This window comes from Venturia canescens, chromosome 8, assembly GCF_019457755.1.
Source record: "Venturia canescens isolate UGA chromosome 8, ASM1945775v1, whole genome shotgun sequence".
Classification (NCBI taxonomy): domain Eukaryota; kingdom Metazoa; phylum Arthropoda; class Insecta; order Hymenoptera; family Ichneumonidae; genus Venturia; species Venturia canescens.
The window spans coordinates 5,001,681-5,019,080 of record NC_057428.1 but is presented as its reverse complement, the minus strand read 5'-3'; the positions used below and the strand labels follow the sequence as shown (position 1 = coordinate 5,019,080).

The following is a 17,400-nucleotide window of genomic DNA, read 5'->3' as shown; positions in this document are numbered from 1 at the left end:
AGCCGATGGTGAGAGAGATGGAATGAGTTGATGAGTATGAGAGAATTACTTCTTTCAAAATTTTGTGTGTCCCACGCACTGAGGAATGAATGAACAGGAATTGACGAGTATGAGAGAGATGGAATTACTTCTGTAAAAAATCATTGTGTGTGTCTAACGCCTTCGCGCAGCCCTTTGAAAAAAGAAGGAGAGATAGAGCCGATGGTGAGTATGAGAGAGATGGAATGAACGTAAGAAAATGTGTGCGACATTTAGTTTATTTGGAATACCAGTGATTCTCGGATTTGTCATCGTGGACGGCCGGATGTCGATAAAGAAGGGGGAAGGGTATGCAGCTCGAGAGAGAGGTGAGAGAGATGGAATGAACGTAAGAAAAAATCATAAGTCTAGGAGAGAGCATGAGAAAGACGGGATGAACTTTACCATATATTCTACAAGAAAAAATATAAGTGGTCTATCCGCTCTAGATTTTGAACTCTGGGTGTGTGTCGAGATGAAAACATTGGTTCATCATCGCCTGAAGAATGCACGGCCGGATGTAGATAAGGAAGGGGGAAGGGTCTGCAGTTGGAGAGCAAAATGAACTTTACCAAATATTCTACAATAATTCTATAAGAAGACTATCCGCTTTTTCAACATTGGTGAAATTGTTTTTCCTGACTTCAGTTTGAAAAGTAATCTCAAGATGGATAGATGTGCGAGTATGTATGCGATCCATCCGTTGAAAGAACATTGGATGCTGACTAAAAATGAACTCGAATCAATTCCTAAGGTTCTGCTCATAAAATATTATGGCAAATTCATTCCATCGCTATGGGATCGATTACCTGAACATTTGAAGAGTGATAGTGAAGTTCAGTCTTATCAAGAGACTCGGCAGAGTCTCGGGACAAGTACATTGACAGCACTGTCGTCTGCTGGCCCGAGGCTCTCGCCCAGAGACTATATTATCTCTGAATAAAACGATTCGCGGTGGTGGGGGTAAAATCGACATGTCATTTTCTTGAATTGCGAAGCTCAGGAGTTATGTCACAATTTGAAAATTGAACTTTCAGCTAATTAAGAAATTCTCTTTCGATTGCGCCCAAAATCAGCATGATCGGTGGCGTAATTGCTGAAAAAAAACTTTGCACGGGCTCAAGATTATGCAAAAAGTACCAACACATTCACGCAGCTGACGTATCCGTATATGGGTTCAGACCGATACATACAAGGGCTTCTTGATGCCCATCATAACCAATCACCGGTGAGAATCTATCCGTCTCGACCAATCGCCGATGAGAAAGTTTCTGATAGTCCTCAATGTTTTCTTGTATACCGTCTGTTATCGTCTGTTATGTTATTATAAAGTGATTGCGATCGTAGCCCTGTGGATCAACGGTGCAAGATTTGCAAATTTCGTTTAAATATATAAAACATTATTGGAAATAGCAGTGGATATAATCAATTTTATTTTTTTCATAAAAGAAGTTTCAATAAGTTTCGAGCCCAATTCACGACAATAATATCTATAATAAATAAAACCTCAAAAGTAGATTAATTGATCTCATACAGTGTACTGAGAGTGAGTAAAATATTGAGAAGTAAAAACGTGAATAATGTGTATCGTGAAAATTAAGAATTATCTGTTCTACTTCGATATCGTAATATATACATAGATAGCAAATTTGCGAAATTTCGCGTCATGTTGACGTTTGGGGTTATGACCGCCGGAGTGCTGTTGCGTGCAGAGTGTAGAAAAATAAAAGTGGTTATTGAAAAGTGGAAGGAATCGATATTATTAATGACGTGACTAATTAGTGTTGAATAATAATAATAATAACAATGAGAAAAAAAACGTTCGTTCATTATAACCTCTAAAATGTTCTTTCCAAACAGAAATTCTATGTTGTGTAATTACATTAAAGAAAGAGGTGGATGGTTGTGTGTAAACGAATTCAAATAAATTTTAAAAAACTTTGGTCAAGTAATTCAATGTATTGTTGTCATAATTTCTTTCATTTAGTTTGGCTGTGTTCACCGGTCCCTTTTTTCCACCTCCTTAGCTTACAGTGTATTGTCATACCAATTTCTATTTGTTCTCCAGACAATACGAGAGATATTCGTATTTCTATTTTTTTATATTAATTTCAACAAGATAATTTGAAATATTTATAACAAAAAGCCTTCATGATTGCTTGTTCATACACCCAAGTTTTGAAAAATCTTTGGGCCATGTAAATGCATAGATATATTCACTTGAGTTGTTACATGATAAATTTGGAAATTTATTTCAATAAGTCATTGGGTGCTTAATTTTCATGATATCAAAATTTGTATCTTCGAAATGCAATGAACACCTCTAAAGTTCGACAAAGTGATGAAGTGACATGTATATTGAATATTTCCAGACCATGTTTGCGATTGGCATTGTGGGTTGAAAAATTCATGTCTGCAAGTCTACACCTGATCATTTTTGGATGTGATCAAATATTTTGTCTGCGGATAACCAAGGAGACATACAAAATTACAGCATTTTGCTTGCTTCAACATGCATCGTATCTGTCACTTTTTTTTTGAATGTGTCATAATAAGTTTCAAAAATGTGGTTCATGTAATTTTGAAGTGTTTTTCCCTATAGCACCAAAGTCTGTATAACTGGTACGTAGCAAGTACCTATGAACTTTGATATTTCTGTGAAATAGCAGGTATGCCAATCTTTTAACTTTTTGGTTCCGACTGGAATATATTAACGAAGATATTCATTACTAAAGTCTTCACCTACTTATTTCTGAATAGATCTGAAATTACTGTCTTCAGAAACTAATGCACAGATACATGAAACAATTTTGATTTCTGTTCTCTTTCAATTGCGCTGTCTTTTTTCTTTTTAACTATGGCTCTGCTCTTTCCGATCCTTGTTTTGACTCCATCGGTTCGCAGTGGATCGATGCATATTATTAATTGGTTGCCTAATATGTGTCCTATGATTTTCTACTATTTCTTCATGCTGATTGTGGTAACGTGATTCAAGAGGTTTCCAATTATGATCATCAATCGCACATTTTGTACATCAGATTCTCAAAACAGTTTCTGGTCTTGATATAAGTGTAGTTATTCTTTTTCCACCTGGTCTGTCGAGTAATAAATTTTGAAACTTGTTCCAAAAAGTCTTTGCATGCTTTTTTTGCTGATAATATGAAAAGTTGAATCTTCGGAATGCGGTAGGCAAACACAAATATTGACAACAATACTTATGAAATGACGTGTATGTTGAGTATTCCTATTCTGCAAACTGCAAATGTGAAATTATTGGTGAAAACATTCATTACGATAAGTGTACAGTTGCTCAGTTTTCGATGCGATTAAGTATAATACCTGCCAACATCATGGAAACTTACAGAATTTCTGAATGTTATGTGCGCTATGTCATTTTAATGTAACATCATGACTTCTAACAACTTTCCACTCTAATACTATAGATTTGGATCATTGAAATACAGCAAAAATCTGCAAACTATAAAATTTATATACTGTGCCATTCATTTTATTTTTTGACTCGCACCGTAACATAAATATCAAGTGAAAAATTCATTACAAAAGTCTTCAGTTGCTCATTTATGGATGGATTTGAAATTGCTGTCTTCCAAACTCATTGCGCAGATACATTGAATCGCAGCAGATACCTGCGAATTTGGAAATTTCTGTGGATAAGTATATGTGCTAAGTATCACCCCCTATCTTTATGGTAATATGTAATGGAACTTTGTTCAGCAAGTTTTGAAGTATTTCTTTTCAAATAGTATTAAAGTTTGTATTACTGCGGTATGGAGCGAATACCTTCAAACTTTGATATTTTTGTGTCGCAGCATGTGCGCCAATTATTTAAATTTTTTACTCCAACCGTAACATGTAATTTCAAAAATTCATCACAAAAGTTTTCAGCTTTACTAATTATCTTAATTTTCCTTTTTCTAAATTCTATGCTAAATTTCTGAATTTCCTAATTTATTTCTAAATTATCCTGAAATGAAATTGTTTTCCTCCACAAGCAATGCAGGTACCTTAAACGTCTTTGAATTCCGTTGTTCTGTTGAATCAAGTACGCTCAGTTTTTTTACTTTTTTGAATTCTGACATAATAAATGTTTCCGGGTGCCTTTTTTGTGCAACTATCAAACTGTAGATAATTGGATCTCCGCGGCCACTTGCAAACTTTGAAAATATATTTCATCGGGGGCACATTTTGGATGAGATGAAATCTCTAGATTCAGAATGCAAAAGCGACATTTAAAGTGGGCAAATCTGTTGGATTTTTCGTGTTCGTTCATTTGAATTTTGAAGAAAAGGGATAAATAAAATGTGTTCTATTAAGGAAATCTTTACCTCAGTTTTTTCTTCGTTCAAAGACTTGGAAAAAATTGCCAAAGGCCAAGGACAGACCGGTGACGAAATATTTCCAGTACAATTTTGACGAAAAATAGATCTTTTGTCGCGAAAACCAACGTTATGAGCCGAAAATCATATTACAGCCCACGAGACGCATTTCTTCACTCTTTTGGGTTCCTATTACACAAAAAATATGAGAAGATAAGGGGGAAAATCACCAACGTGGAAGAAGAAACCAGTGTCGAAATATTTCCAGTACAATTTTGACGAAAAATAGGTCCTTTTTTGTGGAAACCAACGTTATAAGCCGAAAATCATATCTCGGGCCCCAACCCGCTTTCTACCATTCTCTTGGGTTTCCAATAAGTATAGCATATTAGAGTAGAAGAAAAAAAATAGCCCAAGTCCATGGACAGACCTGTGACGGAATATTTTCTGTACAATGTTGACGAGAAATTTGTTGTTTTTCGTGGAAACCAACGTTATAGGCCGAAAATCATATTACGGCCCACAACGCGCATTTCTTCATGCTCTTGGGTTCCCAATAGACAAAACATATTAGAAGACAAGGAGAAAAATCACCAAAGTCCAAGACCAAACCACTGCCTATATTTTCAGTACAATTTTGAAGAAAAATTGGTCTTTTACGTGGAAACCAACATTATAAACCGAAATTTATTTCTCGGGCCTCATCCCGGATTCCTCCATGCTGTTGAGTTCCTAATAGGCATAACATATTAGAGTATAAGAGAAAAAATCGCCAAAGTTCAAGAGCAGACTTGTGACGAAATATTTTCACTACAATTTTTACGAAAAATTCGTTTTCTATGGTGGAAACCAACTTTATAAGCCGAACATCATACCCAGGGAAAATAAGATTGTGAAAAGAACATTGATGGTCCCTTATTAGCTGATAATTTCATGAAAAAGATTATCCCATAAAAAAATGTTCGTATGAGAATGGAATCTATAAAAATGTACTAAGCAAATAATTCATAGAAATTTAAACTAAAATCCTATAACCGTCATAACATAAATGAGGAACTTTTGAGAAAAAAGGCGTGATATCAAACCATAAACTTCCCCTTGGGAAAAAAAGGTTGGGACAAGTACATTGATGGTCCCTTGTTTCTGGATGACATAGAAAAAAGATTCAGAACCAGGAAAAAAATTCTATAGAAATAATAAACGAAAAATTGAAAAGTTCAAAAAAATTCATAAATATTGAACAAATTGAAAAATGTACTATCCAAGTTACATGCAGTATAAAAATGTATGATATCAATTAGAGGCCAAGTTTTTATTGATAATTTGGAATATTTATTGAACAAATCGGAAACTTTAATTGAAACTCATGATAATTATTTTCAAGAAAAAAGTTAATGAAAAAAAAGTCATAACGGAAGTTACGTGCAGTACTAAAATGTATTATATCAATTCGAGGTCAAGTATTTATCAGTTATTCGAAATATAATCTCCGGCGACAAATGAGCGTTGAGAATCCTTGTCGGGCTCACAACGTTTTATCAAAATTACTAAAAAATTAATGGAAATGAAATCATTAAAAATTCACATGAAAGTCATTCGTTACTTCAACAAGGTACACACTTTAAAGAATCGATTCCCCTCCGATTTTCAGGATCCCCTGGTATTATTCACAACATTCAACTTCGCTTGGATCGGTACAAATTATGTTCAAATACGTCTTAAACGTACTTGTCCGGCCCATCACTTTTTATTCAAATTGCTCATTCGAAAACAAATCAAAAACAAAGTTAATGCATGTGTTAATATTAAGGAACAGTAATTCCCGAGAAAATAATTTTCCTTCGAATCGCTCTTGTCAAAATGAAACGAAAATGAAAGATAAAGTTGATTAATCTATTAAGTCTATCTATTATCTATTATCTAAAGTCAGAATTCACAACAAAATAATTTTTCTCCAAATTCCAGGAATCCACGTGTCGTACTGACTAGTGGTATTTATAAAAATGTGTACGTGACTTTAGAAAAAAAAAACATTGCATGGCTGAGTAGGTTCGAAAATTTCTTGTAATGTGCCTGATTATTTCTCATTTTCATTGGTTCTTACCGAATGATATGTGTTCACTAAAGAAAATGAGAAGTGGATATTGCTATACGAACTTGCGAACAATCAAGTTCAAATTACTTAGAGATATTATTTTTATTTCAATCGATTTTATTATATTTGTCATTTTAGAGCAGCCCTGATTGGTTTTCGAATGAGCAATTTGAATAAAAAGTGATGGGCCGGACAAGTACGTTTAAGACGTATTTGAACATAATTTGTACCGATCCAATCGAAGTTGAATGTTGTGAATAATACCAGGGGATCCTGAAAATCGGAGGGGAATCGATTCTTTAAAGTGTGTACCTTGTTGAAGTAACGAATGACTTTCATGTGAATTTTTAATGATTTCATTTCCATTAATTTTTTAGTAATTTTGATAAAACGTTGTGAGCCCGACAAGGATTCTCAACGCTCATTTGTCGCCGGAGATTATATTTCGAATAACTGATAAATACTTGACCTCGAATTGATATAATACATTTTAGTACTGCACGTAACTTCCGTTATGATTTTTTTTTCATTAACTTTTTTCTTGAAAATAATTATCATGAGTTTCAATTAAAGTTTCCGATTTGTTCAATAAATATTCCAAATTATCAATAAAAACTTGGCCTCTAATTGATATCATACATTTTTATACTGCATGTAACTTGGATAGTACATTTTTCAATTTGTTCAATATTTATGAATTTTTTTGAAAATTTTTATTTTTCTTTACAGAATTTTTTTCGATTGTTTTTTATTGTTGAATTTTTTTGAACTTTTCAATTTTTCGTTTATTATTTCTATAGAATTTTTTTCCTGGTTCTGAATCTTTTTTCTATGTCATCCAGAAACAAGGGACCATCAATGTACTTGTCCCAACCTTTTTTTCCCAAGGTAAAATTTTATAGGACAATAACTGGATGAAGTATGCATATAGTCTTTACCACAAAAAATGATTAATCGATGAAAAAAATATTAATAGATCATAAATTGGTAACTACTACATGGTACTTACCAACGAACCCACTTATTTGCATCAATTCTGCTCTCTTCAGGTGGTTTCGGAGTACCGCGTGCCGTCGATAAAGCAACTCGCGGCATTGTACACAATACGAAAAAGCAGCGTGGCACCTTGTGCCGCGAAGAGCACGACGTGCTGTTCTGTTGCCGTTCTGTTGCTGTTGCGTTACTCACGCTCGTTCGGCCAATACAACAGCACGGCATGCTGTTCTGTTGCCGTTCTGTTGCTGCTACATCACTCACGCTCGTTCGGCCGATACAGCAGCACGACGTGCTGTTCTGTTGCCGTTCCCTTGCTGTTATCCATGCACACGTATTGCCGACATCTTGTCAATACTTTTCACCCCAATTCTGCTGCCAAATTTACCAACGTGCCGTTAGTTTGCAGTTCAAATTAGAAGCAAACTAGACAATATTTACGTTACGCATGCTGTTTTGTAACGTCGTATTGCTGTCAACACTCTGTATTAAATTTTTTCATAGCACGTTTGTCTATCTGGGTCATATCTCGGCCTCCAACGCGCTTGCCACCGTGCTCTTTGGTTCCTAATTGACAAAGTATATTAGAGTACAACGAAAAAAATCGCCAAAGTCCAAGGATAGACCTGTGACGAAATATTTTCAGTTCAATTTTGACGAAAAATAGGTCTTTTTTCGTGGAAACCAACGTTATAAGCCAAAAATCATATCCCGGCCTCCAACCCGCTTGCGAACGTCCTCTTGGGTTCCTAATTGACAAAACATATTAGAGTACGAGGGAAAAAATCGCCGAGTCAGAGTTCCCTCGTTTGCTGATAATTCGATCCATAAAACAAACTTTAAAAAAAATTTTTATAAAAAATTGCCAAAAAAATTATTTTATAAAAAAAATGTGAAGAATGATGCCTCATTCTTCTTATTTGATTCGAAGGGCTAAATCAATTAAAAAAAAATCCATCTAATTTACGTGCAGCATTAAAATTTATTATATCAATTTGAGGCCAAGTATTTTCCAATAAATTGAAAAATGTTACCATTTGAGTTACGTGCAGCACTAAAATTTATGATATCAATCGAAGGACGAGTAATTTATGAGTAACTCCAAATTTCAACATTATGGAATTGTTCTAAGAAGCTTTTAAATCCAAAAAAATCACATGCAAGCTAGTCATTTCTTACTCTATAGTGGCAGAGACTTATAAGAAAATCGATTCTTTTCAGACTTTCTGGAGCTTCTGATATTATTCAAAATATTCGACGTTGATTGGATCGATACAAATTATGTTTAAATATGAGTTAAAAGTACTTGTCCGGCCCATCACTTTCCATTAAAATTGTTTATTTAAATAAAAATCAGGGCATTTTTAGAACTGATGGAGCACAAATATTCATGCAGAGGGAATTTAGAGAGTTATCTTCAAGTAATTTTCTTTTAATTGCACTAATTTAATAAGAATGGAAACGAATTGTCCTGTAATATACAAGGGATGTTATTGTGCATCAATAAATAAAAAACATTTTGCACATTAAATATGTTGAAGCTTCCAAAATAACTCCCCAGTTTGTATTGCAATGACGGCAGTTTTTACTTCTCACTTCTCCCAGCGAACGAATTTCATTCGGCATAACTAACCTATACCATATTAACAACATTAAACTAATAATAAATCGCATTTCAATAAATTTTTAACCGGATTCTGCCGTACAGTTTCGTTTTTTTATGATTGATTTTTATTTGAATGAATAGTGATGGGCCGGACAAGTACATTTAACTCATATTTAAACATAATTTGTATCGATCCAATCGACGTCGAATATTGTGAATAATATCAGAAGCTCCTGAAAGTCTGAAAAGAATCGATTTTCTTATAAGTCTTTGCCACCATAGAGTCAGAAATGACTAGCTTGCATGTGATTTTTTTGGATATCAAAGCTTCTTAGAACAATTCCATAATGTTGAAATTTGGAGTTACTCATAAATTACTTGTCCTTCGATTGATATCATAAATTTTAGTGCTGCACGTAACTCAAGTGGTAACTTTTTTCAATTCATTAGAAAATACTTGTCCTCGAATTGATATAATAAATTTTGATGCTGCACGTAAATTAGATGGAATTTTTTTCAATTGACTTAGCTGTTCGAATCAAATAAGAAGAATGAAGCATCGGTTTCCAAAATGATTTCAAGCGCGATTTTTCGGTTTTTTATTTTTTACTTGTTATTTGATTCTTTTGACACTTTGAAAAATAGATACAGGTTAGTTTTTTTTTAAAGATAATGTTTTTTCAAGATTTGTGAAATTTTTTTCGAATTGTTCTGTATTTTTTTTATAAAATAATTTTTTTGGCAATTTTTTATAAAAATTTTTTTTTAAGTTTGTTTTATGGATCGAATTATCAGCAAACGAGGGACCATCGATGTACTCGTCCCAACCTTTTTTTTCCTAGGGGATAAATATATTTATATATTATGAGCGCGTTCCCTTTTTCACGTTTCAATTCGCAAGCGACGATATGTCTGGATGAAATGGTGAGCTGGATGGAATAAATATAATATGTCATACTCTGCTGAATTGCATAGAATGAGCCTGTTATATCGACCGTTTGGAGGAGAGCAAGAATCTGCAGGCTTGACCGAGTTCCGTAGGATAAACTCTTACTTCTCGACTTGACCGCTATGAAGAAGCGCCCTTACTGCGGCCCCCTGCCCCCCACCCCAAAAACCCCGTCTTCGGATATCTCCCTGCTAGTCTCTGATACGTCTGATGTGAGTTCTTTGACATCTCTGCTTAACATTTAAACTAGACCCTCGCATCAGGCTAGGTTTTGGAGCCCTAGTGTTTTTATGGACAACTGTGACGAATGCGTAATTCGTCACCAGAGTGCGCTGATTTCTGCGCTAGGAACCGCGAATTTGCGAATTTCGTACTTTAGCATTTCATACGGATTTGATAATTTGATCATTGAAATATTAACAAATGAGAGGAACGTGACGGACTTGGGTGACTAATATATAAGTATAGCATAAACAATAACCGCTAGTCGATAAGAAATATGAACGTATTGACTAACTCATTCTTATAGTTTACATTATAATAATCTCCATACGTTGAAATGTATCGAAATAAGGCTTTCTTTGATTTCTTATATAAATAGTTCTAGTATTCTAATACGATACTTTTACCCACTTTCATCTTATAAACATTAGGCTAGGACATATCCTTCGCCACTCTTATGCTAAGGACCTAGAATAATAAGGGCATTGTGTGGTTGCGAAGCGAGCGTGTGAAACCGAAGCGTGGGTCGCGAGACCCCAGAATTCGAATGAGTGGGAGAATGAAGAACAACGTGATTGGTCCGCGTATGAGCGGAGCGTACGGAGTCTGCGCGTGAGAATCAAAAGATTTGTGAGACTAAAAGTCGAACGGAATAGAATTAAGAGAGAACATTGTTGTCAGCCGAAGAGTCAAGATCCATATTTTCGTCAATTTAAATGTTTTCATCAAACATTTAAATCTTTGTCTTGAGTTATTGAAGAGAAATTCGCAAGGCGAGTTTCAACTCCTTATCAATCGAACCCACCCAAAACTAAATCATTCGAAATAATAGTTACTATAATTCCCGCTCGGAGCGTTACACAACCTCCACCCTACCGCCGATATCTTGACGGTAACTTTTTTTACCAAAATTTCAAAATCGATGTTCGTTGTCAATTTTGCATCGACTCCAAACAAGGCTCAAACTGTTCATTTTGATTTTGCGCTTTCACTGACTAGCCGGATTTTCGATATATCAATTATTTCCAGAGTAATTGGAAGATTACTCCGATGGTAACAAAAAAAAAATTTTTCTTTGTCAGCGGATTTGTACTTTCCCACTGTAACACAGTTCAATTTTTATAAAAATCGTTTGAATGGTGTGGATGAATTTTGCGATCGAAATTTCGAAGCGACTGATCTATCCTCTTAACTGGATAGATTTACTTGCAATAGAGACCAATGGAAAGGGAAAAATCGAAAAAAAAATCGACATCAATTTTCAGATTCTTTAATTAAACGGTTTGTTCGTGAGGGCCCTTTGCAAATGCTTTGACGTCATAAAACCGGCGTATTCGCGTATAAGAGTGCAGCAGGGCTCGCATTGGCTCTTCTTTTACGAGGTAGTTTTTCTTTTAATACTTGGCATCTAGCCGCTACCGCGTCTCTTGATTAGGTATCTTCCGGGGCTTTTTTACTTAACCATGCACACCAAATTTATGTATTGATTTTGCAATTCAACGGCGGTCCAGAGGAACTGTCAGAACTCTGATCAATCGCAATAAATAACGATGTACAGTCGGTAATACTAAACCATGCAGGCATTAATCGAAAGTTTCTCATTTTTAACTGCAAGCAGTGGTGACGATTTTTATTATTTTTCGGCAAGTGTAATTCATCAATTCAGAGTGAAAATGTCCCATGTAATTAGAATTTTCTATTCAATTTCTTTTTTAAAGATTCATTCGTTCACATTTGCAATTCATTTTTTTTTTTTTTAATATGTTGCAAATTAAGTTACGAACTTTTAATACTTGAGTAATTTTTACTTTTTCCAAGGTTTTTAACAGATTCTAGAGGTGGAAAGAACGAAATGTAGGAAACATTTTGCGGTCAAAGTTATCCAAAAAATATCTGGAGGTGCAAATGTATTTACAAATTTTGAATATGTAAGCTTCTTTTCTATCATATTACAGAGTTTTAAGAAACAAGTCGTATGTTTCAATAGTTGTTTTTGCAACGTTGCGACAAAAATCCAGATCTGTACCAGCAATGAGTGCGGTGGGTGAAACATACATCGGTTGCGTCGGGTCGTATTGTACTTTGCCCAGTGCCCGGAGATACTCGTGTCGTGATCGAATTCTCTCTATGCGGCAGGTCAACATCATAGCTTGTTTCACAATTATTTCGTGCGGCAGTTTCATCGTGTTGTGAACGTAATCGAACAGTTCGACGAGTTGTTTCCTATCTAGAAAAATGTATACTTTTTAATGCCGTTTATATGAGTTGAATAAATCCGTTGAGTTTGAATAAGTTACATGACACATTAGGTCTGTTAGCGCTGGCTGAACTTTCCGCACTATTCTGCACTTCCGTGAATTACGACATCACTATATACATAGAAAGTGTAGAAAATTCAACCAGTGCGAACAGACCAATTATTTCTCTAATTTATTTCTCACCCCTACCATACAGCTTTATGTATTTTACAAATTCCAAATGAGTGGGGTCGCTAACGATTCTAACCATGTTTCTAGAAATAAAAATTTATTTGGAAAGAGCTATTTTCATTATATTGATCTATTTTCAAATTAGGTTCAGTGAACAAAAGAAAAATTGACTTCCCTGAATAGCAGAAAATTGAACATTTTTTCTGACCTCTCTAAATCGAAAGTTCAAATGTTGGTGTCATAATAACCAGGATTCAATTGCAAAATTTATGAAATGTTAATTTATCTTCAAGATTTTTCCCACTAGATAAAACGAAGCTGTAATTCTTTAGATAAGTCAATTTAACATTGAAAAAAGATGGAGTCATGTGCTATTGTTCTACTACAGTAAGGGATAAAAGTGAAATTATACCAAACTATTCTTTTGAATTACTCTTATAGAGTTAGAATCTACGAGTATTGCTAAGGTCAAAACTCCTTTTTAACCCACAATTTTCTAGTCAACATCTGAAATAATCTTCCATATTACCCAATTACAGAAATATTGCTCAAGTTCTTTTTATATATATTTACAGGAGAGAAATCGGTTTCATTTTTTTTCAACCTCTGTATTACGAATATTGAATTTTCTTTATTGTCTTTTTTATTATATTTCTGGTTTATTTTTCTCTAGCCCATGTAAAACAAGTCTTTTCAACTTTATCGAGTTGCTTCGATAAATAACAATTACATGCAGTTCACTGTATTTGGATGAACCTGAGCAACTATATTTTTATACGAACTTGAGCATACTGTAATCTGAAAATAAACCCTTTCCTTTTTCAATTCAAATTCCTCTTTAAGAAAGTCTAATGTTTTACTTTTCATGAAGATCCTAGGTTTGTCAAGGAGGAGAATCTTCATTTCTTCTGGACTGAAACCCATTTCTTCCTTCATGGCAAAATGAATTTCTTGTAACTTTTGGAAACTGTAGGTTATCAGTCTTGGTTGCTTGGTAGCGAGGTAACGAATATTAAAACCACTCAAATCATACTCTTGTTGAAAATAGCCGAGCCTACAGTCGATCCTTTTAGTACTGTACATGAGCCAGAACGGATTTTTTTCTACTATTCGTTCTATCATTGCTGGATTAAATTTGTGGGCTCTAAGATATCTGATACGGATGGTCATGTCTTCAATCGTTTGACTGAAAATATAAGGATTTTTGGTGATGAAAAGTCCTAAGTTATTTGATTTTATCCCACAGTCGTATAAAAATCTTATGTAAGGTTTCATTTCATTGAAATGGAATTTCAATAAAAGTTCCATTGCTTGAGTACGCTTTTCCACTTTGTGTAGATCAACACCGAGTTTTGCTAATTCTTGGATTGTGCTCGAGTCGTTCGCGTATGCTGCAAAGTTAAACGATCCTGTTGTCCATGGTGCTAAATCAGATAAATCTTTGTCACAGGGATTCAGTACACCAGGTATTTTAACTTTATCATACTTGTTGTTATCTTCAATCTCGAAACAACGATTATCGTCGCTCGTAAACAGATTACTTCCAAATCCCTCGTCAATCGAATCGATGTCTGGTTTTTTACCAGATTGTATTGCAGCGGTAGCTGCTATGACGTTCCGATCTTTCGCGGATGTAATTGTTCTCGTTGAATTCAATGTTCTTTCATTGGTACTATAGAACCAATTACTTTTCGCGTTATATCTTCTGGTTTTTGTCACAAGCATTTTGTTCAACTGAAATGTTTTTTCGAAGCTGCGAAAAGCATTTGTGTAACACGAAAATATCATCGTGGAACGATATCAACTGTTCGAGCACAGGTTTTTTCTGTCTTTAACAGCCACAGTTTTGCTCAGAATTAGTATAAAACAGCAATAGACTTTAACAAATTTCAAAATTATTTTTACGACTACTATCCCGTTAGGTTACCAATGTTAAGTTCAAATATCCGAATTATATGAATGTATGATTTGAGGTTGTGTTACTTTTAACAAAAATTCAGCACTATGGCTATGGCACTACCACTACCGACATTACAGTGTGTGTGGGCTTTCCAATTAAATTAACGCACTAGCTATATAAAATTAGCCCCTCGATTTTAACTTTTGCAATTTTTTAAAATTAATTATGATTGTTTGTCATTAGTTTATGAATGTTTGATTAATTTAAATGTTTGTTTGATAATATTTTTTGACGAACAAACGAAGCAAAAAATAGCGTTAGATTAGCCGCCACTGTTTCAAAATTGATTTTTTCAAACGCCAATCGATTCGGAATCGTTTGTTTGAAACAAATAATATTGTTTGAACGTTTGTTTGATCATTGTTTATCCGAGAAATTAATAAATCAGATGTTGTCAAAATCCCGTTGTGGCGCTTAGCAACGAACATAACCTTATAATTCATATGTTATGAGTGTAGCTGGTGTGACAAGCACTCCACCGTTTGACCCCTCGAAACGAAACACCAACTCATCTGCTGTTACTATTACTTCATTGCAAAATAAAAAGACAAAACTATAGGGAACAAGATTGTTTTTGGATCCCAAGAATTAAAACTCATTATCCACTGTTCCAATCACGTGAGTTCGAGAAAAATAATATCCCACAGAAATATTTACTGCAGCTTCTCGATAAATCGATAAATTCGATGTGAAGTACTTCGTAATTATTCTCGTTTTGAGGTTATATCTGTTTTTTTTGTTCCTAATCCCTGGCATAATGTCTGTTTTCCTGCAGCACCTTCATATATTAACACATGCTTTTTCATTTTTTGTAAACTCAAAAAAGGTTGTGTACTTTTTTCGATATTTATAATTGATTGAGGTCTGTTGATAATCAGGACATATTGTAAGAATCAAAGTGAATGATGGCAAGTACATCAAGCGACCAAATGGTGGTTGCTCAAAAAACATGGGAAGTTAACAACAGCATAGAGACAATAAGTATCGTCGATGAAATTTATAGATACGACAGGAAAGAACAGCAAGATATATTGGCTGCAAAACCCTGGGAAAAAGAGTGAGTTCTATTTATTCACCAAATATATTGTTCTCAATATTTAGACCACTGACAAATTTTTGTTGCAGCATTCTGGAATAGACCTTTTTTTATTGATTTTTTTTTAGTATTTTAAATCTACATATCCCCAAAAATATCAAAAAAAAAGGTTCAATTTGTGTATAACTATTTGATTGGAATATAATTCCCAGTGATCACAATTGGAATTGCAAGTTTCATAAGGAGAAACAACGAACAGTTCTTTAAGAGATCACAATAAAATTACTGTCATGCTTTTTTTGCAAACATTTCCCTGAAAAACAGAGTTTTGAACCCACGATATCGGGTACACAATCCAATTGGAAACTACCAACTATTAGTTAGACTAATTCCTTATGAAAATATGAAACGCCATATCTTCCCTTTCTTTTCAATGTTAATATGATATCAAATTGTTGTGATATTCTAAATTGTTTCTGAATCGAATGACCAAGTATATCATTGTATTTTGATGAAATTATTTTCTAGTCCTCACTTCTTCAAAGACATAAAAATATCAGCATTGGCTTTACTGAAAATGGTGATGCATGCTCGATCAGGTGGCACACTGGAAGTTATGGGACTGCTATTAGGTAAAGTAGCTGCTAATACCATGATCGTGATGGATTCATTTGCTTTGCCCGTTGAAGGTACAGAGACAAGAGTAAATGCTCAAGCACAAGCGTATGAATATATGACAGCTTATATTGAAGCTGCAAAACAGGTACCTGTTATTTTGTATATTTGTTATTATGTTCAATTAATTTGGTCACTTGTGTTCGTTTATTGATGCTGTACAACTTCTTTATTTGAGGTTGGGAGGCAAGAAAATGCTATTGGATGGTATCACAGTCATCCTGGATATGGTTGCTGGTTATCAGGCATTGACGTTTCCACACAGATGCTGAATCAAAATTTCCAAGAACCATTTGTTGCAATTGTTATTGATCCAGTCAGGACGATTTCAGCAGGGAAAGTCTGTCTCGGTGCATTCAGAACTTATCCTAAGGTCTGAATTTTTACTTTCTTCCTCTCACCGGAGTATGTGTTTCCCCGATCTCTCTCTCTCTCTCTCTCTCTCTCTCTCTCTCTCTCTCTCTCGCAAAAAAATTCAAATAAGAATTTGATGTAGAAAAATTTCAATAACTTGCAGGGTTACAAACCAGCGATGGAAGAGCCATCGGAATATCAAACGATTCCTTTGAACAAAATTGAAGATTTTGGAGTTCATTGTAAACAATATTATTCGTTGGAGGTGTCATATTTCAAGTCGTCGTTGGATCGTCGATTGCTCGATTCCTTGTGGAATAAATATTGGGTAAACACGTTGAGTTCATCAAGTTTGTTAACAAACGCGGATTACACAACTGGTCAAATATTTGATCTCTCTGACAAATTGGAACAATCGGAAGTAGCGCTTGGACGCGGTGGATTTGTTCTTGGTGTAAATGACATGCATGATCGTCGGGGTGAGGACAAGCTCGTGAAAGCAACTCGCGACAGTTGCAAAACTACGATTGAGGTTATACATGGGTTAATGGCACAAATTATCAAAGACAGGCTGTTCAATCAGGTCGGAGCAAATTCCGCCAACTCTTGAAATAAATATATAAAAGATATCTAGATTGAAGAACAATCTGAATGCAAATCACCTTCAATTACACATTTTGCTAAAATGAAAATCAATACAAAATAAAAAGGGAATTTTTCAATGGA

General features: G+C 34.5%; 2 protein-coding genes across 2 annotated transcripts; one reads left to right on the top strand and one right to left on the bottom strand.

Annotated features, from left to right (window-relative positions):
- Positions 1 to 11,474: 11,474 nt before the first annotated feature.
- On the bottom strand, positions 11,475 to 14,919 carry mTerf3 (mitochondrial transcription termination factor 3). Its single transcript, XM_043426258.1, has 2 exons — positions 13,510 to 14,919; positions 11,475 to 12,447 (listed from the first exon to the last, which is right to left on the bottom strand). The coding sequence occupies exons 1-2, from the start codon at positions 14,435 to 14,437 to the stop codon at positions 12,170 to 12,172; spliced, it is 1,206 nt and encodes a 401-aa protein (XP_043282193.1). The 5' UTR covers positions 14,438 to 14,919; the 3' UTR covers positions 11,475 to 12,169.
- Positions 14,920 to 15,072: 153 nt separating this feature from the next.
- On the top strand, positions 15,073 to 17,303 carry CSN5 (COP9 signalosome subunit 5). Its single transcript, XM_043426259.1, has 5 exons — positions 15,073 to 15,227; positions 15,488 to 15,666; positions 16,174 to 16,408; positions 16,499 to 16,693; positions 16,838 to 17,303. The coding sequence occupies exons 2-5, from the start codon at positions 15,512 to 15,514 to the stop codon at positions 17,282 to 17,284; spliced, it is 1,032 nt and encodes a 343-aa protein (XP_043282194.1). The 5' UTR covers positions 15,073 to 15,227; positions 15,488 to 15,511; the 3' UTR covers positions 17,285 to 17,303.
- The last annotated feature ends 97 nt before the right edge of the window (positions 17,304 to 17,400 follow it).

Coding starts and splice junctions, on each gene's coding strand:
- mTerf3 (XM_043426258.1), bottom strand. CDS start 14,437: ATGATATTTTCGTGTTACACAAATGCTTTTCGCAGCTTCGAAAAAACA. Junction 12,448..13,509: donor ACCTAGGATCTTCATGAAAA/GTAAAACATTAG, acceptor ACATTTTTCTAG/ATAGGAAACAACTCGTCGAA.
- CSN5 (XM_043426259.1), top strand. CDS start 15,512: ATGATGGCAAGTACATCAAGCGACCAAATGGTGGTTGCTCAAAAAACA. Junction 16,409..16,498: donor ATATTGAAGCTGCAAAACAG/GTACCTGTTATT, acceptor TCTTTATTTGAG/GTTGGGAGGCAAGAAAATGC. Junction 16,694..16,837: donor CATTCAGAACTTATCCTAAG/GTCTGAATTTTT, acceptor AATAACTTGCAG/GGTTACAAACCAGCGATGGA.